Source organism: Mobula birostris, chromosome 15, assembly GCF_030028105.1.
Source record: "Mobula birostris isolate sMobBir1 chromosome 15, sMobBir1.hap1, whole genome shotgun sequence".
NCBI lineage: Eukaryota > Metazoa > Chordata > Chondrichthyes > Myliobatiformes > Myliobatidae > Mobula > Mobula birostris.
In genome coordinates this window covers 20,996,900-21,023,279 of record NC_092384.1, presented here as the reverse complement: position 1 = coordinate 21,023,279, position 26,380 = coordinate 20,996,900, and the positions used below count along the sequence as shown (strand labels likewise).

The following is a 26,380-nucleotide window of genomic DNA, read 5'->3' as shown; positions in this document are numbered from 1 at the left end:
GAGGGGCAATTTTTTCACATGGAGTAGTGGATACATGGAATGAATGACCAGAGGAAGTGATAGAGGCAAGTACAATCACAGTGTCCAGTAAGCATTTGGACAGGTACATAGATGCACTTATTTATTGTAATTTTAAAAAATATATATACACTTACTATAATTTACAGATTTTATTATTAGGTACAGAAATTTACTGCTGTCACATAACAACAACAAATTTCACGACTTATCCCAGTGACATTAAACCTGATTCTGGTTCTGAATAGAGGAACCGGCCGAATGCAGGAAAATTAGATTACTGTACCTCACATCCTGGTTGGCATGGATGAGATGGGCTGAAAGGCCTGCTTCTGTGTTGTGTGACTCCATGAATGAATCCGGTGCCTGCTCATTCTGTCCCAATGAGACCATTGAAGTAATTGACAAGCGTAGTTCTCATCCCATCCGGTTAATTTCATCTTCGTAACTAACGATTTATCCTTATCATTGACTGCTGTCTTGTTACTTAGGGTTTGTTTTTTTGCTAACTTGGAAGCAGTGAACTTCTGTGTCTAGCCATGTACTATACATGACCTCAGTATGACCTCCTCACTCACGAAGTACTGCCATCAAAGCACTACACCACACAGCCTGCCTACCATGGGTTGCAGCATTAGATACCGTACTCCAGTTCCCACTGCCTTGTGCTGGCCTATCACAAAGAGTTAATCGTCTAAAGTCTGTTTAAGGATGTATCTGCTTTCTGACCTTCCATGGACCATGACCTCCCTTGAGGAAACTTCCAAGATTAAGGCAGCTGTCAGTCTCTTGAGTCAGATGGTCACACTTCTATACCTGTGTAGCGGAGAGTACTTGGACTGGCTGCATCACAGCCTGGTGTGGTAACACCAATGGCCTTGAATGGAAATTCCTACAAAAAGTCCTGGATACAGCCCAGTCCATCACGGATAAAGCCCACCCAACCACTGAGCACAGCTACATGAAATGTTCTCGCAAGAGAGCAGCATCCATCATCGGGGGTCCCCACCACCCAGGTCATGCTGTCTTCTTGCTGCTGCCATTGGGAAGAAGGCCCAAGAGCCTCAGGACTCATGCCATCAGGTTTAAACAGTTACTATCCCTCAACCATCAGGCTCTTGAACCAGTGGGGATAACTTCGCTTGCCCTTTCACTGAAATGTTCCCACAACCTATGGACTCACTTTCAAGCACTTTGTCTCATGCTCTCAATATTTATTACTTGTTCTTTATATTATTGTTTCCTTTTGCATTTGCACAGACTGTTGTCTTCTGCGCTCTGGTTGAAAGCACTAGTTTGCCAGTTATTCATTGACTCTGTTATAGTTACTATTCTATAGATTCGTTGAGTATGCCCAGAAGAAAATGAATCTCAGGGTCATGTATGGTGACATATATGCACTTTGATAATAAAATTTACTTTGAGCCTTGAACATGTGAATTCTCACTGCTGATTAAAGTGAGGCTGCGGAGTTAGGGGTTGGTTCTGTCTTGTTACCCACCTGACAACTGGTGTTACAAGGAGCTGCATAAGCTGCCTAAGTTCTTTCCACCGTCTTTAAAGGGAGCGAGTCTTTCCTGTAGTGATGCAGGAGCAGGCTACAGGACTTCCCCATAGTCAGTGTCAAAACCTTCTGTACATTCTCATAGCTTAAACTATGACCACCATTCACTGTACCACAACTCCACCGACAATCCACAAAGTTTCTGTTTAATGTGTGAACTGACCAGCGGCAGGAGAGTTTTGTATGGGGTAGAATATTGCTTTACACTGTAGGATACATTTCTACCAGCAATTTATTTAATAAGATTAAAGTAGCTGCTGATCACTTTATGAAATATGAACAATTATTAATAAATTGGATGTGTCTCTGTTGTTCTGCCCTAGATATCTGGAGCCTGGGTGTGATCCTGTATATGCTGGTGTGTGGATGCCCACCTTTCCATGAGGTCAATGATAGCGAGACCCTCACCATGATCATGGACTGTCGCTACACAGTTCCCCAGCACATCTCTGCTGACTGCAAGAAGTAAGTACTGTCCCGTTTATGTCCTACTCTCCTGGCTTAACCCCTGCATTATTTGCATCGTTTTTATCAGCTGCCTTCCCACAGAGGCCTGGGGAGTGTGCTTCCCTGCGTATCCGAGATCTGTAACCCTGTCCCATGCAGTTGATGCCAGGATGGTGCAATCTACGAAACAGATGCCAATCCATCCATGGAGGTAGAGTAGTTGGTGGGACAACCCGAGACCTCTCCCTTGCCCTCTTGTGAGTGACCATATTTGAGGCTCCTGACGTTTGCTTCTCTCTACTGTCAGTGGGACCCGGCTACACCGACTTGGCAAGCCCGTGCAATGTGGTTTTATTCCACCATTCACTACAGCCTCCTGACGGCGCATCAAGCTGAGCTGTGCGCGTTAAATAGTACACAATAATGGATACATTGGATATTAACAGTGTAACATGTACTGTTGCACACATCCCCAAGGTGTGGTTTTCACTGGTCTTTGACTATTGCATTATCAGGGTGAAGGTCTCCCCATCGTATTCCTGGGGAAGCGGATCCTGGTCTGTGACCCAGAAACAGTAAGCTGTTTCAAGTCAGGATGCTGTGTAACATGGAGCAGCTTGAGTTCCTCTCCATTTCATCCTCTCGCCCTTCCACTTGGTTTGGGATAAAACTTTGGTGACTGGGGAGAGTTGGGGTTGAGGGGTGCATAAGTTCAAAGTAAATTTATTATCTCAGTACATATATGTCACCATGTACAACTCTGAGATTTGTTTTCTTGCGGGCATAAACAGTACAGGCAGGAAACACAACAGACTCAATGAAAGACAGCACTCAACAGGATGGGCACACAGCCAATGTGCAAAAGACAACAAATTGTGGAAATACAAAAGAAAAAATAATAATAATGATAAATAAATAAGCAATAAGTATCAAAAACATGAGACAAAGAGTTCTTGAAAGTGATTCCATAGGTTGTGGTACAGTATAGAGATAGGGACGAATGAAGTTATCTGCTCTGGTTCAAAAGCCTGATGGTTGAGGATAAAAGATTCATTTTGTTGAAGTCTGGCCTCAATGAAGCAACAGATTACAAAGATCAGTATGCTAAATGATAATACAAAACCAATGTAAACTGCCTCATACCTTGCAGAGCAGTGCCTCTTTAAGGCTGAGGGTTATGTCACATGTCTGTTCATGCAGGACTGGGTTGAAGTTCTGGAGTGGCACAATGGAGACCAGCTCTTGGGCTCGCTTGAATGATGGGCTAATGATGGTGGTCAAAGGGGTTGGTTAAGATGGTGGGAGGAAGGGAGTGAACTCATTAAACTGTATTTACTGCAAAATAGTGTCAATTATGTCCAGCTGGTGATTTTTAAACTGGGGTTATTTGGAATGCTGCCAATCCCAAGTGTCACTCTCGACGTGCCCTGAGAATCTCGGAGAGTCAGTGCATGGCTAGAAATGTCACCATTTCACTGGGCGCCTCTAAAGCTGCTAATTACAGCAGGCTGCTTGGGATGAGTTAATGTTGAGTGTGGACTGAGTGAATTGATGTACAGGGAGAGGCAGATCCAAAGTGCGTTGTGTGAATGAACTGGTGAAGAACACAGTTGGTGTGAAATGGTTTCACTTCTGTCTTTGAGTAGCACACACAAAATGCTGGAAGAACTCAGCAGGCTAGACAGCATCTGTGGAAAGGAATGAAGAGTAGAAGTTTCAGCCCCAGACCCCCTGTCTTTGAGCTGAGGGTGGGGATGTGAATGTGTTGTCAGTGACTGTTTCACATTTAGACGTCTGGTGAGGAAAGTCCACCAGCTATTGTTACTCATTCTCTCCAGCATTTGATTACTGCCCCCGAACTATATTATCTTCTCAGAAGTTGGGGAGACACGACTTTATCTTTCCAGCCTGATGCCCAGGTTGGTGGTAGCACTCAGTCCTGAGCATATCATTTCATCTGTGACCCCAGCACACTGCTGGGGAAGTGAGCTATTGTCAGTGATCCGAGCTCTTCGATGATCTGTTGACCCAGGTCTGCCATTGCAGGTGGGTATGAAAGATCCCACCACCTTCTTTGAGGAAAAGCAGGAGAGCTCTTCCAGATGGCCTGGTCAAGGATTAGAGTCATTCAGTGACACAGCCTTTGACCCCACTGGTCTATGTTTACCTCAGCAGTCCCAGTTACCCACAGTTTGTCCTATAACCTTCCACGTGCCTATCCTACTGCATCCTAAATGTTGCAATGTACCTGCCCGACCATTTCCTCAGGCTGCTCATTCTTTACCCTTTGTATAAAGAAGTTACCTCTCAGGTCACATTTAAACCTCTCCCTCTTACCTCGTGCCCTCTTATTTTGGACTTCCGAACCCTGGAGAAATGACTATGACCTTCTCCTTGCATCTCCTGATTTTATAAACTTCTATGAGGTCACCTCTCTTTCTCCTGCACTCCAAAGGATAAAGATCCAACATGCCCTACCTCTCCCTGTTGCTCAGATCCTCTAGTCCGGGCAGTTCATTCGTTAATCTCTTCTGCACCCTCTCCAGCTTGACAATATCTTTCCTATGACAGGGTGACCAAAATTGTCCGTGATGCTGCAAGTGTGGTCTCACCAATGACATAAATCACCGCAGCATAAATGTCCCTATTTCTGAACGTGATGCTCTGACCGACCAAGGTCAGCATGTCTCAACTGTCTCCCTCACCGCGCTGCCTGTTTGCACAGCCATTGTCAGTGAGTCGCGCACTTTGTGTTCCTAGGTGCAATAACCCTCCTATTTTGAGATTACTTTTCAAACTGATTTCCTGAGAAGTAGATTAAACGGTCACGGTTCGGTGATGCTGACCACAGATTAAGAATGGTGAGCAGGGGAAGTTGTGTGACTGGCTCTGGTTTGACCTTCTGAGGTGTGTCCCAAGTGACATGTTTCTCACTAACTCCTCCCGTCAGTGTCAAGGCCGATTAATGTTAAATATTATAAGGTACGGAACAGATTAACCAGTGACACTTCGAATACGATGCGGCTGGGAGTTCAGAAGCCTAATGGCCTGGGAGAAGAAACTGTTTCTCATCCTGACCGTTCTTGTTTTTATGCATCGGCGTCTCCTGCCTGATGGTTGAAAGTCAAAGAGGATGCTGGATGGATGGGTGGGATCCTTGATAATACTAAGAACCTTGTGTAAGCAGTGCTCCTGATAAATATCCCCAATGGATTGTAGGGAGACCCCTGTGATCCTCTCAGCTGTTCTCACAGCGCCTTATAAGGTCTTCTAGTCCAATGCAGGACTGCTCCCATACCAGGTGGAGATGCAACTTGTCAGAATGCTCTCAATTGTGCCCCTGTAAAACACAGTTAAGATGGGTGGGGGCGGGGGGGCGGAGCCTCACTTGCCTCAAACTTTTTAGGAAGGGGAGGTGCTGTTGTGCCTTCTTGTTCAGGGAGGTGATATTAAGGTGAGGTCATCCATGATGTATTTGTTCTCTTTTTGCTCTACTTATTTATTTTGCATATAATGTAACTCATGGTAATATTTATGTCATGCATTGTACTGCTGCCACAAAGATGTAGAAGGGTATCTTCACTTATCTTTGGAAACGCTTAATGTTTTTTGGCATGCTTTCTAGTCTCAGACTCTTCAGACAGTGAGAACAGTTTCCTATTGGTTGGTTCAGCAAAAAACTAGGACAGGGAAGTTTAAGAGATTCATCGGTGAAGTGGGAACCTCTGTATACCGTGAGACGTACCTTTATAAATGCCATGCTTGGCCATTGAGATCGAGAGCTGTCCTTCTCCCCTCACCGGTTGTCATTTATTCTGCCAGCAGCTGCAATGTTGCTAATTGGCGCAGTCTTCCTGTTCCTGCAGCGGGTCTTGGTGCCGGCTAGAACAATGCTTTCACCGGAGGTCACCTTGGGTTGATGATGGAGGAGTCTGAGCTATCTGGACCTTGGCAACTGGATCGTCCGCTTTATTTTAATGTACGTACAAGTGTCACTTTTCCGGAGCTGGAATTGTGACACTGTACAAAGCAATTCATCACAGTTCCTGGGAAGTGGGGGCGTCGTGTTAGATATCTCTTCAGTGATAAATTCTGCTGCTTTACATACACAGATACCCGTGATCTACAAAGTGTAATAATGACTGCGTATGATGGGTGGTGAAGAAAGCGTTTGGTATGCTGGCCTTTATAAATCAGAGCATTGAGTATAGGAGTTGGGATGTAATATTAAGACTGTACAAAGCATTGGTGAGGCCAAATTTGGAGTTTTGTGTACAGTTCTGGTCACCAAATTATAGGAAAGATGTCAACAAAATAGAGAGAGTACAGAGAAGATTTACTAGAATGCCACCTGGGTTTCAGCACCTAAGTTACAGAGAAAGGTTGAACACGTTGGGTCGTTATTCTCCGGAGCGTAAAAGGTTGAGGGGAGACTTGATAGAGGTATTTAAAATTATGAGGGGGATTGATAGAGTTGATGTGGATAGGCTCTTTCCATTGAGAGTGGGAGAGATTCAAACAAGAGGACATGAGTTGAGAGTTAGGGGGCAAAAGTTTTGGGGTAACATGAGGGGGACCTTCTTTACTCAGAGAGTGGTAGCTGTGTAGAACGAGCTTTCGGCAGAAGTGGTAGAGGCAGGTTCGATATTGTCATTTAAAGTAAAATTGGATAGGTATATGGACAGGAAAGGAGTGGAGGGCTATGGGCTGAGTGCAGGTCGGTGGGACTAGGTGAGAGTAAGCGTTTGGCACGGACTAGAAGGGCCGAGATGGCCTGTTTCCGTGCTGTAATTGTTAATTGTTATATGATGCTGAGAGCTGAACTGCTAACTTTGTAAAGGGCAGAGTTCATGTAAGGCTTCCTACACCAGAGGAAATGGGCTGCTTATGGCCCAGTTACTGAAGGAAACGGTTACACTCATTCATGCCGCTGGTGGACGAGAGTTGCGGCCTTGGTCACTTGGAAGTAGTGCCGTGATCGCGTGCCAGTGAGTCATTTAAAGCTGAGAGCAAAGCAATGCCGTAAAGTTTGAGGTGTTATGTGGCAATTTATTAAAGTGTTAGTCATCAGCCTGCTATCGAGTGAGCAATTAACTTTAAGCTCTGAAAAGTCTGCAGTTCTTCGGCTGTACTTTTTGCTTTAATAATTAATTCCTTTTGCACACATGACATAAATTCTGTTTTATTTTGGAGCCGCAAGTTGTAATTCAGGTAGTTTAAAGTCTGCTGATTGGTTGTCTTGTTTGCAAGATGAGCATGGCCATGTTCTCCTGCAGCATACCTGATCGCAGTGCCTTACTCAAGGTGAATGGTCGAGGCTTAAGGTTGGGCCGTGGGCTGAAATGGATTCAGAGTTGTTTTAAGAAACACTATAACGTTCTCGGCCTGAAACATCGACTCTTTGTTCCTCTCCGTAGATGCTGCCTGACATGCCGAGTTCCTCCAGTATTTTGTGTGTGTTACTCTGCATTTCCAGCGTCTGCAGAATCTCTTGTGTTCATGAATCTTTTCAGTCTGAGCTGGGATATGGCAGAACAGGAGGAATAACTATTGACATAAGATGACAGATGGAGTCACCAGGACTGGGGTGCACCCTCTAGTGGCTGAGTGAAGAATGGGCAAGGCACTGAGTCTCAGTGGGTCTACACCATGGCTCAGAGGAATGTTGAATGAGGGTATCACTGTAGCGTAGCGGTCTGCACGATGCTATTACAACTGAGGGCATGGGAACTCGGAGTTCAGTTCTGATGTCACCTTTAAGCAGCCTGTACGTCCTCCCCACGGGCTCCATAGGTTTCTTCTAGGTCCTCTGGTTTCCCCCCACAGTCCAAAGCTGTACCAGTTAGTAGGTCAATTGGTCAATGTAAATTGTCCTGTGATTAGGCTGGCATTAAATTGGGGGTTGCTGGGCAGTGAGCCCTGATGGGCTGGAAGAGCCTGTCCTGCACTGTATCTCTAAATAAAATAAAAATATTTTCTTTTTCTTATCAAACAATAACTTCTGTGTGACTGTAACTTTTCTAAGTGCCCTGGCAGAAATCCCAAATCAGAGCCATTTTGCACCCATTCACCTGATTAAAGTTACCAGTTGGATTCAGGGAGCAGATTGCTCACCCTGGCGCTTAGCTCGAAATTGATTTCACAGCACGCCAGAATGGAAATTGCGACCATTTACTGTCACAGGCTTAACAGCGCCCGTGTCTCGCTTTTCCTGAACGGTCTTTAAGCCTTGCCACTGAAATAAGACAGACAGAAAACTCCAATCTCAGAGAAAATAAAGGCCTGCTGTGTTTCTGAACATTTTTCAGGTCGTGGTGGGGAATGAGTATCATAAAAAGGACTGCAAGGGGCTATGTGCCTTAAACAGAAAGGAAAGGAGAAAATAATAGAGGACCTAGATGCAATGGCCTGGAAATTTGAAGAGTGATGTATTTTTTAGGAGGGGGAGACAGAGTCTGAGCAGGCCAACTCCTGCTGGGGTGGGAGTTGAGGAGCCCCTGGCTTGAACTGCTATCCTGCATGTGAACAGGTGTCTCTCCTCACTTTACATTTGGGGAGGGGGTTCCAGGAATTGGGCACTACCATGCAAGGCATTGTATTCCATTGTTCCTGCTCCCTGATCCGTTTTGACACTCAAGATCATGGTTTGTTAAGGGACTGTTGGAGAAGCCTAGAAAGTATTTCCAGTTCATTTTGTGGAGACTATGGGTGTTGGGGTGGAGATGTGTCTCTACCAAAGGAGGTGTAAGGAGCTCCTTCCCCAGGCAGACAATTTCCAAAGAGTATTGATAATGGCTAGGCATCTTGTAAAAACACTGCCCAGAAGGAGGAAACGGCAAAGCGCTTCTGTAGAAAAACTTGCCAAGAACGATCACGGTCATGGACCCTGATCAGCCAGGTCATGTGACACGGCGCATGATGATGATGCTGAAGCTCTGCTGCCGCTGTGCATCATTACCAGACGGACTGTCTTTAGCCTGCTTGATGGGCTGCTAGTCACGCTGGCTTCTGTGTACTGGGTGGCATCACAGCGAAGGGTGCAGGCAACATGCCGTGTTAATTTCTTAAGCGCAATCGATTCTACAGATGCTGGAAATCCAGAGTAAGTCACTTTTCCCTCCCCCCACATTCTTATTCTGGCTTCTTCCCCATCCTTTTCTGTCCTGATGAAGGGTCTTGGCCCTAAACGCCAACTCTATTCCTTTCCATAGATGCTGCCTGACCTGTTCCTCCAGCATTTCATGTTAATTTTTTGGCAGGTTAGTTCTGCAGATTTGGCAGGAAATTGTTTTCAAACTGCTGATCCTTCTAGGGAAATGAATGCTTTATTATAATTGGTACTGTGTTCATCTGTGGATATATTGCAACTAAACTTAAGAAAGCGTATGGTGTGTTGCTGTTTATTAGTTAGGGGACTGAGTTAAAGAGCCGTGCGGTAATGTTGCAGCGCTATAAAACCCTGGCTAATCTGCACTTGGAATATTGTTTTCTGTTCTGGTCACCACGTTATAGGAAGGACATTGAAGGTTTAGAAAGCATGCAGAGGAAATTTACCAGGATGCTGCTTGGATTAGAGAGCGTGTCATATGAGGAGTGTTTGGGCAAGCCAGGGCTTTCCTCTTCGGAGTTAAGCAGGATGAGAGGTGGCTTGATGAAGGTGTACGAGATGCTAAGAGGCATATGTCAAGTGGATGGCTGGAGACTTTTATCCAAGTGGAAGTGGCTAATACGAGACAGCATAATTTTAAGATGATTGGCTGAAACTGTAGGGGGGAAAGTCAGAGGCAGGTTTTTTACACAGGGTGGTGAGTGCGTGGAACACCCTGTCTGGGGTGGTGTAGAGGCAGATACATTAGGGGTATTTAAGAAACACTCAAATAGGCACATGGATGATAAAAAAAAAATACAGGGCTACATAAGAGGGAATGGTTAGATTGATTTTAGAAAAGGTTAAAAGGCCAGTACAGCATTGTGAGCCGAAGGGCCCTGTAATCTGCTATAATGTTTTATGTTCTGTGTTCTCTCATATCCCAAGGACTTGGGGATTGGCAGGTTCATTGGCCATTGTAAGTTGTCTGTAGGGTACAGGTGAGTGGGCAGGATTTGATGGGAAAGTGAGGATAGGTTGTGGGGAAATTTAGTGTGGAATGTGAATTGAAATATGGATGGGCTGATGAAGCCCATTTCCCATGACAATGAAATATTGAGGAGTATGGGAATGGGAGGGGAGCACAGAGAAATGACACTCTGGTTAACTCCCCTATTCTTTTGCAACAACTTTGCACCTGAGAGAGCAGACAAGACCTTGGGTTTACGTCTCCTTCCGTAAGTTCTAATCCCTGTGACTCAGTGACAACAAATTAAAATAACTCTGGTGATTGCTGATATGACTGGAAGGGTGACAGCTGATGTGAAAGTCTGGATCCCGAGACCGAGTCAAGAATTGACTCCCACGAACCTGACAGGCTGCTGTCTGAGTTAATTAAGCACTTTGAGAGGGATTCACCGCAAGCTGTTCTTGGCTTCCCACCCTCCCCAGTTGCCGCACCGTATGTGATTTTGAAACCAAGTCGTGTGATGGGCTGATCGAACAGCAGCTCTGGTCTCTTACACTGTCATGACACAACCTGTAAATGATGCTCAGATGAAAGGTCTCCTCCCAAAATGCTGACTCTCCACTCCACACCCCTCTTCCCCCCCACAGAGGAGAGTTCCAACAGTGTTTTGTGTGTTGCTTCAGATTCCAGCATCTGCGGTCTCTTGTGTCTGACCCCAACCCGAGGTCTGTGGACCTCTCGGTTAATGCTGAGGCTCCGCAGCATTATAAAAGGTTGGGAACTCCTGTCTTGTAATCCCTTTTTGAATCGTGCAGAGATTTTATTGACTTTCTGGCATCACACCGTGCATACAGTGCTATTGAGCGGAAGAACCTAGGGAGATTTAGGCAGGTTCACCCTCCAACCTTGTCATGGTTTGGAGGCTTGCGTGCCTCAATGACCCGGAGAGCTATGTTGGCTGGAGTCAGAGTCTTACACTTTGGCTCTCGGTAGGGTCATCTATGCCAAACAGGTCAAAGGGTAGAAGCCAGATTCCCCAGCCCTTCAGGTTTGGTGGTTCAGCTCAGGGCTAACAGTCCTGACTGGTAGAACAACACTGTAATGGAAACAGCAATGAAGAATCCTTCTACATCTGACTACAATGGAGACTGCACCTGGGACTTGCATGACTGACAGCAGTGAAAACCAAGAGGAAGCCACTGACAGGATGAAGGAAGCACTTCATCATTACTTCATTACTGCTCTAAACTTCAGCAGCAAGTAGACAGGTTCATGGATAGGAGAGGTTACGGGATGTAGATCAAATGCAGACAAATAAAATTAATCCAACCAAATGCTTTGTTCAGCATGAACGAGCAGGGCCAAAACTTTGTTTCTGTGCTATATAGCTCTGAGTCTAATTTGATTAAAAACCCTTCAGTCCTCTTCCTCAGCCCATCACTCCTCAATTATTACTTTAAAAGACTCTCTGCTGACGAACTATGAGGAGTAGATTGCTTAAGTTTGAGAACCATGGAAATTGAACTACTTAATACATTGAATCCAAAGTTACTGGCAGAGTCTGAGATGAAGGGGCTATTTGAAGATGGCTCTCCCTTTTAAGAGGTTTTTGCAGGAACTGGCTCATTGCTGGTGATAATGGGAAATGGTGGCTCAACAGTACGTGAATAAAATCAGTCTCGCTGGAATAGCAAGAATGGGAAAAGCCTATTTATTGTCTGAGTGCTATGGAAATGGGATTAAAATGTCAAAGGGGTCACTGAATATACTTACTTGATGACGAAGACATCCTGTGTAGTTAAGTCTGCGGTGTTCAGGAGGATTTTATATAAAGCTCGCTGCTTGTGGCAGTCTTGAGACCCAAGACCCTGCAATAGAGGGAACTAACTCTGAGACATTTTATTTTCAAAGGAATAAGATTGAGATCTTGAAGGTGTAATGGAATTTCAAATCTGCAGACAGTCTGCAGTGAAACCTTCCAGTGGCTTGAAAGGTAACCAAAACTCTGATTGAACCGTGGTAATGATCAGGAAATTGAAAAGAGTACGGCAGATCAAATCTGCACTGTTGTCCTTCAGGATGACCTCCTTATGCCTGGTGCTGTGTATTCCTCTCTCAATTTCTCCAGAGTTTATGGCCAAATTGAGGGTCTATCACTTGTCATATGCTGTGCATCAACAAATTCAAGCAGACTGCCATCAACTTGCTTGTTCTTGGTGGAGGTCACCGCGGTGAATCTGGGGTGTGAGTCTTTACTCTCACCTTTGAAGTCCTTTATGATGATGCTTGTATTTTATTTTTATTTACTAATTGAGATACCGTGTGGAGTAGACCCCTCTGGCCCTTCAAGCTGTGCTGCCCTGCAACCTCGGATCTAACCCTAGCGTCATCACGGGACCATTTACAGTGACCAATTGACCAATGCCCGGTATGTCTTTGGACTGTGGGAGGGAACTGGAACAGCTGGACAAAACCCACTGGGTCGTGCTTCATGAATTCTGGGAGAGCACCCCTTGCACCTCAATTTTTTAAATCGTAGTAATAATGCCATTCACCTTTGATCTGTTAGAAACCAGCCTACAAAGTTCGAGCAATCTCCTTCCTTGTAATGCAGTTTTGAACTGTGCGCCCCCCACACGACTACCATGAAATTTAATGGTAGTGATCCTGCACCTAATCATATTGAAGAATTCTTGGATTGGATTGGTTTGTTATTGTCATGTATACTGAGGTACAGTGAAAAGCTTTACCTGTATACTGCTCACACAGATAAATTCAATACATGGTGCACTGAGTGGTACAAGGTAAAGCAATAACAGGGTAAAATGTAACAGCTACAGAGAAAGTGCAGTGCAGATAGACAATAAGGTGCAAGGTCTTAATGTGGAACATTGTGAGGTCAAGTATTGTTGCGGGGGGCAGGGCAATCAAGATAACTTGACCATTTTAAGGTTTTGCTAAAAAGTAAAATTAAAGATAAGCAGGTTTCATAAGATTGAATATTAATTGGATAATGCCACAATCCATGTACACAAAGCCAAATTTCAGAGAAGGTCATTCAATGTTAACCATCTAGCCTACCTAACTGAATAAGGTTGCTCATGCTTGGTGCTTTATAATCCAAGGATATACAATTTTGAATCTTAGATGCAAGTGTATCCTCTGTGAAGGGGATGGACGGCTATCGCTGCCAACAGCTTCTAGATTTCTCTGTTTAACTTGCCGTCATTACTAAACAGAACGTAGGCCGTTGCAGTGGGGTAAATACGTGACAAAAATGTTTGCGTTGTTACAAACGCGGTGAATGGGTCACAGTAATTACTGGACTCTTTTATATCCTCTTCTACATGGTGTTTGGTTCCCAACTCCACTCCCAAGTCTGAAAATATCAGGAATTGACTTATAAATGTATGTTCTGATATTTCTAATTAAGGTTGGGGAAATCCATTCCTGAATAATAATAATAATAATCATAATCATAATAATGATACGACTGCGATTCAAATTCTACATCTTCGTTGGAATTGTAGATGCGTTGCCACTGATTTTCCATTCAGTCTGAATCACTCATACGCAAGGAGTCCAAATTTCAGAAGTGATTGCCAACCCTCAGACTTTGCAACTTGAGTCATTAATGAAACTATAATAAAATTAAAACCAGTTTTCTAAAATTTTGGTGATTTTCCCATTTGAGAATCAGTTTCATGAGGGCATACCCAAGGTGTGCCAGCGTTGGGAATGGATGCCTTTGAGGCCTTGTTTAGTAAGGGTGCACCTCACAGAAACAAAGCTGGAGAGGAAATGGCCTTGAGAATATGTGCTATGTCCTTCCTGACCTATCATCACATTTTCAATATGCTGCAGAGGATGTGTCACTATTTAATGTAAATTAACATTTCCTTGTAATTAGGCAAGAAAACTGTATCTGCCACTGCAGCTCAAATCAGTTTTTATTCCCAAGATAGATTGCATAATAGGACCTTGTGCTCTTCCAACAGGTAGGGTTTCTCCATTAAACTGAGGGGGGCCTGATTAAAGTCAGCAGAAGCTTCCACATTTAGCCTGATCTGAAAATCGTATTGACATTCAACGGATTGTGCATTCTGCAGGCAAAGTCTATCCCTAATCAAGCTGTTTTGAGAGACTCCAACCTGAAATTTACAAATGTCAGTAGGTTGTTATAAGGATATGATTGAAGTTTTTTGACATATTGACAGAAACAGTTCTTGCGCTTCTTTGCAAAAGAAAACCAGTGCATTAAGTTTCTGAGTAAGTGGGAATTTTACCTTATGGTTACACTTGAGTCTCATTTTTAATAAAAGCATGGACCTGTTGGGCATTGAAGTCATCCAATACTAAAAGCCCTTGTTATGAAATCAGTGAATCATCTAAATTGTTCAAGTTTATTAATGTACTGGTCATTTGCAGTTCTGAGGCCCATATTCAACATAGAGTCTGTGTTGAATTGGTCAATCTCAGCTAAAGTGGCCTGATCAGCAGAAAGATGAGCACATCAGACAGGAATGTGGCCTATTGGCCACCTACCTTAGATGATTTTTGTTGAGCTAGGAAACTAGGTTCAGCCCCAAACCTAAAATCTGCATAGTTATGTTGAAATTATGATGCTGGAAGGGGAGATAACTGTAGGGGACCTGACTATGGCAGAATAAAATCAGTTTGATGTTATCAATGGATTTGAATGTATACATTTATAGAAGGTGGTTGGAATTGAGTCAAACACTACAGTAAAATTGTTTTCCTTCCATTTATTCCTTAAAAGATCATTTTCAAAATTGTTTTTATTTTCTAATCATTTATTCAAAAAATACAGGCACTGTTGTTTATCCTCAAGTGTCAGTCCCAGTCCCAAGTGCTTGCTTCTGTTTTCATTCCCCTTTTTCCCACCATCTTTATCTCTGATCCTTGGTGCAGAAAATAGCTTCTCCTCTTCTAAATCTCTTGTGTTTAATCATTTATTTACGTTGGTAATTCCATGTCACAGGAAAGCAGCTGTCTATCCCATTCGCTCAACTGACACTAGTTAGAGCCTGCTCAGCAACAGTCTCCTGCCCCATTTAAATGGCGTAGTGTCCCAAATAAACAAAGGGAATCCTGGCTATTTTCTCGATTAGGTTTTGTTCTTTAAGAGTTGTCCCAAAATCAGTGGTTAACCAATGGTCCAATTAACCAGAATCCACTGTATTAGCAATTTGCTGTGGTGAGTTGGTCATAGTTCAGCAAAAGAAAACTTTCAACAATTATAAAGAATTGTATTAAAAAAATAATGTTAGAGGTTAAAGTATAGATATGGATGTGAGCACCACACACAAGTGCTAGTGGAACTCGGCCTGGAGGGGAATAAACAGTTGACATTTCGGGCCTGAACCCTTCATTAGACTGGAAAGGAAGGGGGCAGAAGCCAGGATAAGGAGGAATTATAGCTTGTTTTCCTGTAATCATGTATTACAGCTTTTGTATTCCCTCCAATGTGCAATCAGTCTGAAACTCTGTAGCTCAAGTGCGTCTCTCCCCAGACATTACAGTAGGTTTACGCTTAACTTGAGCAGATTATCAAGCGGCAACTTTCTGAACAAAGTGAATTCCAGCCTGGTTTTTAAGATTTTCTGTATGTAAATGGAACTACGTGATGTGCCTTGCCCACAGAAATGCATCAATAGCTGCCTAAGCCATTATCTAAGCTCAGCTGACTGTCAAAAAGTAAGAATGTTGTTTATGGCATTAATATTCAGAGACATTATGAAATGTGCTTTGATTTTTTTTATTTAGAGATGCAGCGTGGTAACAAGCCCTTCAGGCCCAATGAGCCCACGCTGCCCAATTACACCCATGTGACCCATTAACCCACTAACCTGTATGATTTGGAACGTGGGAGGAATCCACAGCACCTAGGGGAAACCGGAGCATCCAGGGGAAACTCACTCAGTTACTGTACAAACTCCTAACAGAGTGCAGCAGGAATCAAACCCAAGTCACTGGTGCTATCATAGAGTTACACTACCATGCTTTTAAAATCTTTTTACCATATCAATAATAATTTACACTCACAACACGCTGGAGGAACTCAGCAGGTCGGGCAACATCAGTGGAAAAGATCGGTCGACGATCTTTTCGACTGATGCTGCCTGACCTGCTGAGTTCCTCCAGCGTGTTGTGAGTGTTGCTTTGACCCCAGCATCTGCAGATTATTTTGTGTAATAATAATTTAAACATTCTTTAAAAGGTGTTTTAAAGAAGTAACTTTATTTCTACTGTCTTTCAATCACACTGGGAACTTACCCTTTACTCCAAATTTCTAGTCTGTACTTTCTATCTTTATACCTTATTGTCGCCAAACAATTGATACTAGAACGTACAATCATCACAGCAATATTTGACTCTGCGCTTCCCGCTCCCTGTAAATATTAAAAATTTAAGTTATAAATCATAAATAGAAAATATAAAAATGGAAAGTAAGGTAGTGCAAAAAAACCGAGATGCAGGTCCGGATATTTGGAGAGTATGGCCCAGATTCGGGTCAGGATCCGTTCAGCAGTCTTATCACAGTTGGAAAGAAGCTGTTCCCAAATCTGGCCGTACGAGTCTTCAAGCTCCTGAGCCTTCTCCCGGAGGGAAGAGGGACAAAAAGTCTGTTGGCTGGGTGGGTCGTGTCCTTGATTATCCTGGCAGCACTGCTCTGACAGCGTGCGGTGTAAAGTGAGTCCAAGAACGGAAGATTGGTTGGTGTGATGTGCTGTGCCGTGTTCACGATCTTCTGCAGCTTCTTCCGGTCTTGGACAGGACAACTGCCATACCAGGCTGTGATGCACCCTAGAAGAATGCTTTCTACGGGGCATCTATAAAAATTATTGAGGGTTTTAGGGGACAGGCCAAATTTCTTTAGTTTTCTCAGGAAGTAAAGGCGCTGGTGGGCATTCTTGGCAGTGAACTCTGCTTGGTTGGACTAAGTCAGGTCATTTGTGATATTGACCCCAAGGAACTTAAAGCTTTTGACCTGTTCCAGTTGTGCACCACCGATGTAAATTGGGTTGTGTGGTCCGCTACTCCTTCTGAAGTCAACAGCCAATTCCTTCGTCTTGCTGACGTTGAGGGATAGGTTATTGTCTTCGCACCATGCCACCAGGTTCTTAATTTCCTCTCTGTACTCAAACTCATCATTACCCAAGATACGGCCTACAATTGTTGTGTCATCAGCAAACTTATATATAGAGTTCAATGGAAACTTGGCTACACAATCATGGGTGTACAGTGAGTACAGCAGGGGGCTGAGTACACAGCCTTGTGGGGCACCGGTGCTCAGAGTGATTGCAGAGGAGAGCTTGTCCCCTATTTTTACAGCCTGGGTCCTGTCTGTGAGGAAGTTGAAGATCCACCTGCAGATCTGAGTGCTAGGGCCCAGGTTCCAGAGCTTAGGAATCAGTTTATTTGGAATGATGGTATTAAAGGCAGAGCTGTAGTCAATGAAAAGGAGCTTTACGTATGCGTCTTTATTCTCCAGGTGTTCTAAGGAGGAATGTAGGGCCAGAGAGATGGCATCTGCTGTTGACCTGTTGCTCCAGTAGACGAATTGCCAAATGTCGAGGTTGACCGGTAGGCTGTGGTTGATGGGTGCCATAACCAATCTCTCGAAGCACTTCATAGCAATTGATGTCAGAGCCACAGGTCGATAGTCATTCAGGCATGCAACCTTGCTCTTCTTCGGCACTGGGATTATCGTTGCCTTCTTAAAACACGAGGGGATCTTAGACTGAAGCAAGGAGCAGTTGAAGATGTCAGCAAACACTCCAGCTAGCTGGCTTGCACAAGCCCAGAGAACCTGTCCCGGGACGCCATCTGGGCCCGTCACCTTCCTTGGATTTATCTTCAGGGAGGCCCTTCTAACGTCCTCCTCGGTGATGATAAATCTCGATGCCACCAGGTCCAGTTCACCCGGAAGGAGCGGGACGCTCCTCTTCTGTTCGAATCTTGTGTAGAATACGTTAAGTTCGTCAGGAAGAGAAGTGCCACAGTTATTGATATTCCCAGCCTTTTCTTTGCGCCCAGTGATCTCATTTAGACCCTGCCATAGTCTACTGGCATCCCTCTGGTTAGCCTGGGGTTCCAACTTAGCTCGACATTGCTTCTTGGCTCCCTTAATGGCTTTCCGGAGTTCCATGTGGCGACTGGTATCCCCGGACCTAAAAGCCGCAGCTCTGGCCTTCAAAAGGGACTTGACCTCATAATTCATCCAAGGTTTCCGGTTATGGAATACCCGGATCACCTTGTGAGACACACAGTCCTCCGTGCATTTCCAAATAAAGTCCGTGACAGCTGACGGTAAAACTTTTGTATGCAGCCCCTCATTCCACCAACCCCAGTAAACCTGTGTCTAAACATCCCAGTGCACTCCATTTTCCCCATTTCCCCCGACCCCTTGCCAGTTCATCATTGTAGTCTTCACCTCCAAGAGCACACTGTTTATGCGATCTGTGTTACCTGCTTATAATGAACTTCTGATTTTTCTGCACCATGAATTTTTAATCAAACATATCATTAAGACATAATTGGATAAATTCTCAGCATGAGGCATTTGCCCCTGGCTAATATTTAGCTCTGCAACTGCGATCACTGGAACATTCCAGTCAGTGGGATCTTGCTCTGCAAGATGGTCTTGTCTTTCCTGCGCCACTGAAATATTGTGGAGATGTAAAATCCTTTTCTATTGTTCTTTACCACTCTGTTGGTCTGGCTGGGAGTTGAGAGTAAAGACATCTAGTAAGTGCAGTATGGAGTTCGGTTTACCCTGGTTGAAGTGCCTCGTTACTGGCAACCATTCCCAATTCATTTTGTGTTGAGTGGGGGGCAAAGTGCTCGATTGTTTTAATCCTTCTGAGGCATTAATTAAGTCATTAGTAGTTTGGAGAATTTTGAACGTCTGGGTTGGAATACAGTAGTGCTGCTGCAAAGATAATCTCTTTATAATGCTGTGGCAAGTTGCTCTTGGAGTTGAACGTCTGGCTGAGTTTAACCTAACCTCCTGCTGGGGTTGAGTGTTGTCCACATGAGCAGCTTTCTCAGGTCTCATTTTCAAAACGGTTTATTATCAGGGTGAGGAGAACGTGTGGGATCATGTGCCTCAGCTGACCTGGGCTCACAGCCCCTCGCCAGTGGGATGCCAGTCTAAACCTCCCAAAGTTTGGGACATCAGCCCCTGTGTTTGAACTTCCTGGTGGCAAGAGAGGCAGAGAGGCAGGTATTTGGGATTTCCCTGTTCAAAGATAAAGCCTTGTTGGGATGATCTCCCAATGGGATCAGTGGAGACCTTGTCCTAGCCAGTGCAGGTTCTGTTCCGTCCTAGCTGTGGGCTGGTGGGATTCCTGTCCTCTAATGGGTGAGAGTAGGAAAGGGGCAGAGGGGATCCTGGCCTCTCCTGATGAAGGGATGGAGGGTATCCTGTCCCGGGTGGACTCTGGGGCTTTTGTCCAGCCGCACCTCTGACTTTCCCATGTATGCTCAATCCTGGGCATCACCATCACACCTTCATTGTGTGTACCCCGAATGGGGAGCTCTGGGCTTGTGTCTGTGCTTTACTCACTAGTCTCAAAGAAGGCACATTTGCTCTGGCAATCCCCAGGGTGTGGTAAGATTTGGGGGAGGAGTTGGGGGGGGGAACACTCACTCCTATGAAAATCAAAATGCCGCACTACATAGAAGACTAAGTAGCGAACCGACGTCCTAGATCTGAATCAAGTGTCATCAAACACCGAATTAGGGGGAAAAGATAGAGGATGTTCATAAAGGTCAGCAGACCACTGCAGCGTTGGAGTAGTAGAACATGGACGGGCTAGGCTATTTGTCAAGCATCCTCATCCCATCCCATTTGATTTTCCCAATGTTCTCATTAACAACCCCCCACCCCACACACACTCTCTCTGTTTTACCTACACACTAGGAGCCAATTTTACCTCCCAGCTCATGCCTTTGTAATATGGGGGAGCACCCGTACGGCCCCAGGAAGAACGTAGAAACTTTGCTCAGACAGCCTCAGAGGTTGGGATTGAACCTACAGTCGTGGCATCTGTGAGGCAGTGGATCTACTTGTGGCAACGTGCACTGCCCATCTGGTGGGAAAAGAAACACTGTCTTCTGTCCTTCAGTGGTTCGGTGTTATATTGTACATTAGAACTGTCTAAATGTTCACCGCTCGAAGTGCATAAATGATATGAATGGCAGCGTAGAATTTCACCAGTATGTTCACCTGAACTTGTTGGTAAACTCTACACTGCCATCAGAGTGAGCATCGTTACCTCAGCCAGTCCTGTGTGGGTTGGTGCAGCATCCTCTCACAAGATATAAAAACTACAATGAACTGTCAGGTCAGAGGTCTACTGTCACTGCAGGGCTTGTATGTGTCCAGGAGAAAGCAGCAAGCAGGAAAATCATTGTGGACTCTACCCACCCTGCAAACTGCCTTTTCCAAAAGCTCCATTCCGCAAAGTGTTATAGGGATATTTAAAAAAAAACTTCACACCATCTCAAAAGTTTCTTCCTCCAAGTAGTTAGCCTGATCAACCATTCTAGTTAGCCCCCCCTCCTTCCTTCCCCCTCTATCAATTACCCCTGTCACTGTACTGCAGACACTGTAAACCATTTTTATAATGCTGCTTACAGTGTAAATATGCTGGTATGTATGAATTTATAAACATTTTTCTTCATTTCTGAACTTTAACCTCTAAGTTTACTTTTCTATAATCCTTTATTCTAATAATCGTTGAATGTTACTGTTTCTTGTTGCAAGTCCACGGACACACCATAGCAAATTCGTAAAACATTGAAATGCATACAGTGAATAAGGTTGTTCCGTATTAAATGTATTTGAACAAATTTTCTTTTGCAAGGGTGAGATTGCTGTGGCAGCTGTTATCAGATTATAATTCAGCTGGAGATCGTACTGCATGTTATCACTGGGCATTTGCACATTGTATATGAGATTGTGTGCCTGTAATCTGGTCATTGATTGAAGGCAGTGGCACGTGCAGTCTAAGGAGTCTGGTTCCCTGCCACTGGGCGCTGCACTCCCCTGCCATTGGTATAGACACTTCCTGTTCAGCTGCCAGTGTAGGGGAGACCACAGACAGAGTCCCAGATAGACAAGAGATAAAATCTAACAAGACGGCAGTAAAGTAATTGGTGTTTTTTCTAAAAAGATTTCAAAGATAAAAGCGGACACCTGGAGTTGTAGAGGAAGCATCTTGCACGTGGTGGGGCCCGAGGAGAGAGAACACAGCAGGAGAGACTGTATCACATCATTGCGGTTGAAGACCTGCTTTTGGCTCTTGCGTCAGTCAGCGTTTGAGAGCTGCTCTGTATTCTTAGCTCCTGATTGCATCACTGCTTCTCGACAGGTGCCCCAAACAGCTGAGTGTGAGATGTCCTGGTGCTTACCGTGGCTATTGTTGTGTGTTCTCTTTGGTTTCTGTGAGGAGCTGTGGGAATGGCACCAAAGTGAGCCATTCCCTGGGAATGAGGGTCAGGGGAATGCCAGAGCCATTCCCTAGGCAAATGATGGAGCATATGGAATAATCCCCGGGGCTTGTGTCTTGTATTCCGTAGGTTGGCAGTTGCCAGCTCAAAGCACACTTCCTATTCCAGTGTCTTGTATATCTTTTAAATCCCTTTCTACACACGATATGATAAATGGGCTATTCTGGGATTTCAGAACTGCCTCAACTTCCTTATCAGTCAGTATGGATCGGTGATGACATCTCCAGCTCACTGACAATCAACAGGAGTGCACCCCAGGGATGTGTGGCTAGCCCATTGCTCTACTCTCTCTACGCTCATGGCCGTGTGGCTAGGCACAGCTCAGTCCCTATCTACAAATTCACCGATGGCACACACAGTTGTCAGCGGAATCTCAGGTGGTGATGAGGGGGCACGCTGGAGTGAGACAGATCAGCTGGTTGAGTGGTGTAACAGCAGCTTTGCACCGAACTTCAGCAAGACCAAGGAACTGATTGTGGACTTTGGGAAGAGGAAGTTGGGAGTACACACACCATTTCTAATCAGTGGAAAGGATGAGCAGTTCTTGGGTGTCGTCATCTCACAGGACCTATATTGGGCCCAACACATTGATGCTCTCATAAAGGAGGCATGCCAGAGGCTCCAGTTTATTAGGAATTTGAGGAGATTTGCTTATGTCGGCAGAGACTCTTGCAAATTTCTACATGGAGAGCATTCTGACTAATGGCTTCACTTTGGTGTGGAGGCTGCAGTTGGCAGGATCACGAGAGGCTGCTGAAGGCTGTAGACCCTGCCAGCTCCATCGTGGATACAGCTAATCCCACTGTAGAGGACATTTTCGAGAAGCAGTCACTCAAGAAGGCAGCATCCATCATTAAGGCCCCTCAACACCCATTACGCGCCCTGCTCATTACTACAACCAGGAAGGAGCCTGAAGATCCACACAGCATTTTTGGAACGGCTTCTTCCCCTCGGCCATCAGAGTGGTCCACGAACGCTAACTTGCTATTCCTCTTTTGCACGAATTATTGAAAAACAGTACTTTTTTAAATGTCTTGCACTGTACTGCCACCTCGTAACAGCAAATCCCATGACACGTCAGTGATAATGAAACTAATTCTGATTAGTTTTATCAGGAAGGAGGAGGGATTTTTGCACTATTGATAGACTTTTATTAAGAAGTGGCACTGAAATTTTATGAAAACGAAGTGGATCTGGTTAATATCCTGATCCACATTGAATGGTGGAGCAGACTCGGGCTTGGGTTGACCTACTCTGTCTGTGCTCCTACATAGGTAAGGGAGTTGAAGGAAGTGTCTGACGTGAGCCATGTTTAAGCTCTCCAGTAGTGCCCAGGTAATGGGTGGGGTCTCTTTCAGCCCAGCGCAAATTGAATAGCTGGCCAGCAGGTGGAAAAATAAAACATTTTCAAATTCTGTAATTTCATTAGTAAAGCACCTAAACTGTACCCATTTTATAAATTTGAAGTCACCAATATTCACTGATGTGGGTGTTCAAAAACAGGCCATCCCTCATAGGAGAAATTCCACTGAATGGAAGAGAAATCTTCACTATGAAAGAGAAGGCCATTGGGAGTTTCGGCTTCAAAGTTCAAAGTAAATTTTATTATCAAAGTACGTATGTCACCACATACAACCCTGAGATTCATTTTCCTGCAGGTATACTTAGTAAATCTATAGAATAGTAACCATAACAGGATCAATGAAAGACCAACTAGAGTGCAGAAGATTGCAGCTTCAATCGAAAGAGACCACCATCTTCAACAGTCTCATCCACAAGTGATCGTTGGACAGGCTGTAGCAAATCCTTTGGGATCACAACATTTCCATGCTGGATTTGAGCTCACTGCCCCCAGTCTTCAGAGGAGCCCTACACTGGAGCAGGTAGAGGTATGATCAGATTCCAGCATGTGACCTACAACCTACAGACCTTTTGACAGCTTAGAAATCACAAGGACTGTACAATCTGGCATCATATTTCTGAACGGACCATGAACCCATGAACACTGTGTCACTATTTTACACTACTTGCTATTTATGATTTTATATTTATTCCATATTGTAATTTATAGTACATTTTGTGTATTGCTCTGTACTGCTGCCACAAAACAACAAATTTTACTGCATATGTCACTGATAATATACCTGATACCACTTCTCTTTGAATCATGTCAATGAGTCTGTGCTGCCTGTAAACAACAGTTTGAAAGAAGTTGTGAAAGCTGTACCTGGTGGTATTTCAACTGAGAACTCTTGGCAGCCAAGCATGATGTTAGGAGAATTTGTGCTTATCACCTGATAGTTTACCACTGAGTAGAATTCACCGTACTGCACGATTCCAGCTCGTTGGGTTAAGCCTGCATGTTTGTGCAGGTTCATCGCGGAGGGTTTCTGCACAGGGATTGTTGAATATTGAGTGTGCTTGTACATCCTGATCCTTCCTTGCTGTCTCACCCCGGCCAATGTCACCACCTGCCCATCCGACATGCTGGGACCGGTAACAATGTGCACCTGGTACCCAACTGCAGCAATGAAGGCACAGCTATCTGTTGGTCTTGCCTAGGCAGAATAGACATTGCTGAGGTTGAGCATGAATCAGAATCAGATTTATTACCATGAAGTGTGTTTGCAGCAGCAGTACAGTGCAATATATAAAATATGCTATAAATTACAATAAAAATTAAATAAGCAGTGCATAAAGAAAGCAAAGTAGTTAGGTAGTGCTCATGGGTTCATTGTCCATTCAAAAATCTGACGGTGGAGGGGAAGAAGCTGTTCCTAAAGTATTGTGTGTGTGTGTCTTCAGGCTCCTGTACCACCCCCTTGGTGGTGGTATGTCCTGGGTAGAGGGGGTCCTTAATGATGAATGCCAGCTTTTTGAGGCATCACCTTTGAGGATGTCCTCGATGGTGGGGAGGCAAGCGCCCATGATCGAGTTGGTTGAACTGACAACCCTCTGCAGATTTTCTGATCCCATGCAGTGGCCCCTCCATATCAGACAGTAATGCGACCAGTTACAACGCTCCACAGTTCATCTGTAAAAGTTTGCTTGTCTGTGGAGATGTACAGACCAACTTCCCCCCCACATTGTCTCAAACCTGACCTCTCTCTAGTGTAGGACAATATCATAATTAGAGATTTAAGGTTGCTGGCAGGAAGCAAGCAGCATTGGACTTTCGAGACCAGGCATCCCAGCCCATGCAGTTTTTCCTTGTCCTTTGCTACCCTTATAATTTCTAGTGTATCCTGTTTTAATTTGCTGGGCTAAGAGATTTTTATAATCAGTATAAAATCTGATAACATCAGCATTTGGATAGACATGGAAGCTGATGGCAATATTGATTTTAAGCTTGATGTTTGAATCTGGAAGCTCCCTTCCATCCACAAACAACAGAAATAGTCCCAATGTGTGGCTTGAGATTTCTGCCTTTTTAAATTGTGTGTGCAGAACATCAATTGAGTACATTTCAGTGATTTCAGATTATCCCAAAGAGCTTCCCTGCCATTTGAAATGCAGTCATTGTTGAAAAATCTAATGGACAATTGTCACCCAGCAAACTCCCATACACAACAACCTGCTGATTGCATCTTGTGATGTAGGATGCCATTCAGCCCATTGTTTATGCTGATTCTAAGAAAAGACCTACCAATCCATTTTCCTCATTCACTTCCCCATTACCCCCAACATGCCAATGGACTGCCTCCTGACTCTCCCGCCTGGGGGTGATTTACACCAGCCAGTTAACCCACTGGCTAGCAAGTTTTGGGGACTTGGGAGGAAACCAGAGATCCCAGGAGAAACTTACGCAGATACCACCAGAGGTTAAAAGCCCTGGTTAGAATTCTGTATAAATAGGCACCCGTGCAATGTCATGCATGTGTATTCACGTAGGTTCGAAGTTCCAACTGATCTGTACAATGTGAATCTATTGGTTTTATTAATGGTGAAGGTGGGTACTAAGAGAAGGGAGCCTTGGTACCGAGATTAATATCAACCACCCCCCAGGCCTTAAGTCCCACTTCAAATGCAGCTGGAAATGAAGGGGTATTAAATGTGCCTATCGTACTTTACTTGCACCAAGATGAAGTGTGATCTGCTTAATTTTGGCACTAAGGGTGTTGGTAATTCTGTCAATGCAGAAATAGGGCAAAAGCAGAGGGGGCAGTCGACATGGACTTGGTGATCGGAATAGCCTGTTTCCTTTATTATATAACTCTGGGATCCAAGAGATGGTGGCTGTGTTCTATCATGCCGTTAGAGTCTCACCTGCTTCAGGATTTCTGCTGTGACTTTTGCCTTGCTCTTTATTTATTTACAGAGAGAGAATCTTCTTTTGAGATTCCCTTCATGCCACTGTTCATGAAATGAAACAGGAGGGCACGACATCCCTCTCTGATTATTTATCGCTGCAGGAACCTGGGAGACTATGCTTTCAAAAAATGGCACCAGGGGAGACCAGGGCCCCCCGACAGCTGTCATACACTGAGTTCTATATCCTCAGAAGAACTTTCCCTTGTTTATTGAAGGAGATGCTCAGTCAGATGTCTTTCTGTCATGTAAGGGATCTTTAAAAACTGCTGCTGATAAGATGCAGGTGGAAACATGGGAGGGCTACACCAGTGATCAAAGTTATAGAGTGATTGCTGGTGGCCCCCACCCCATCTCCAAGTTTTTCCATGTTTGAGAGGGTGTTAAGTGTGAATAGCAATCTGGCAACAACCTTGTCATTTAATAGGCATCCTCAGAACCCTGG

General features: G+C 44.5%; 1 protein-coding gene across 1 annotated transcript in view; it reads left to right on the top strand.

Annotated features, from left to right (window-relative positions):
* Positions 1–26,380, top strand: part of snrkb (SNF related kinase b) — a 129,978-nt gene that overhangs the window by 88,492 nt on the left and 15,106 nt on the right. The window contains exon 3 of the mRNA XM_072279428.1: positions 1,906–2,047. Within this exon, the coding sequence (XP_072135529.1) occupies positions 1,906–2,047 (142 nt within the window). The remainder of the gene's footprint in view (positions 1–1,905; positions 2,048–26,380) is intronic.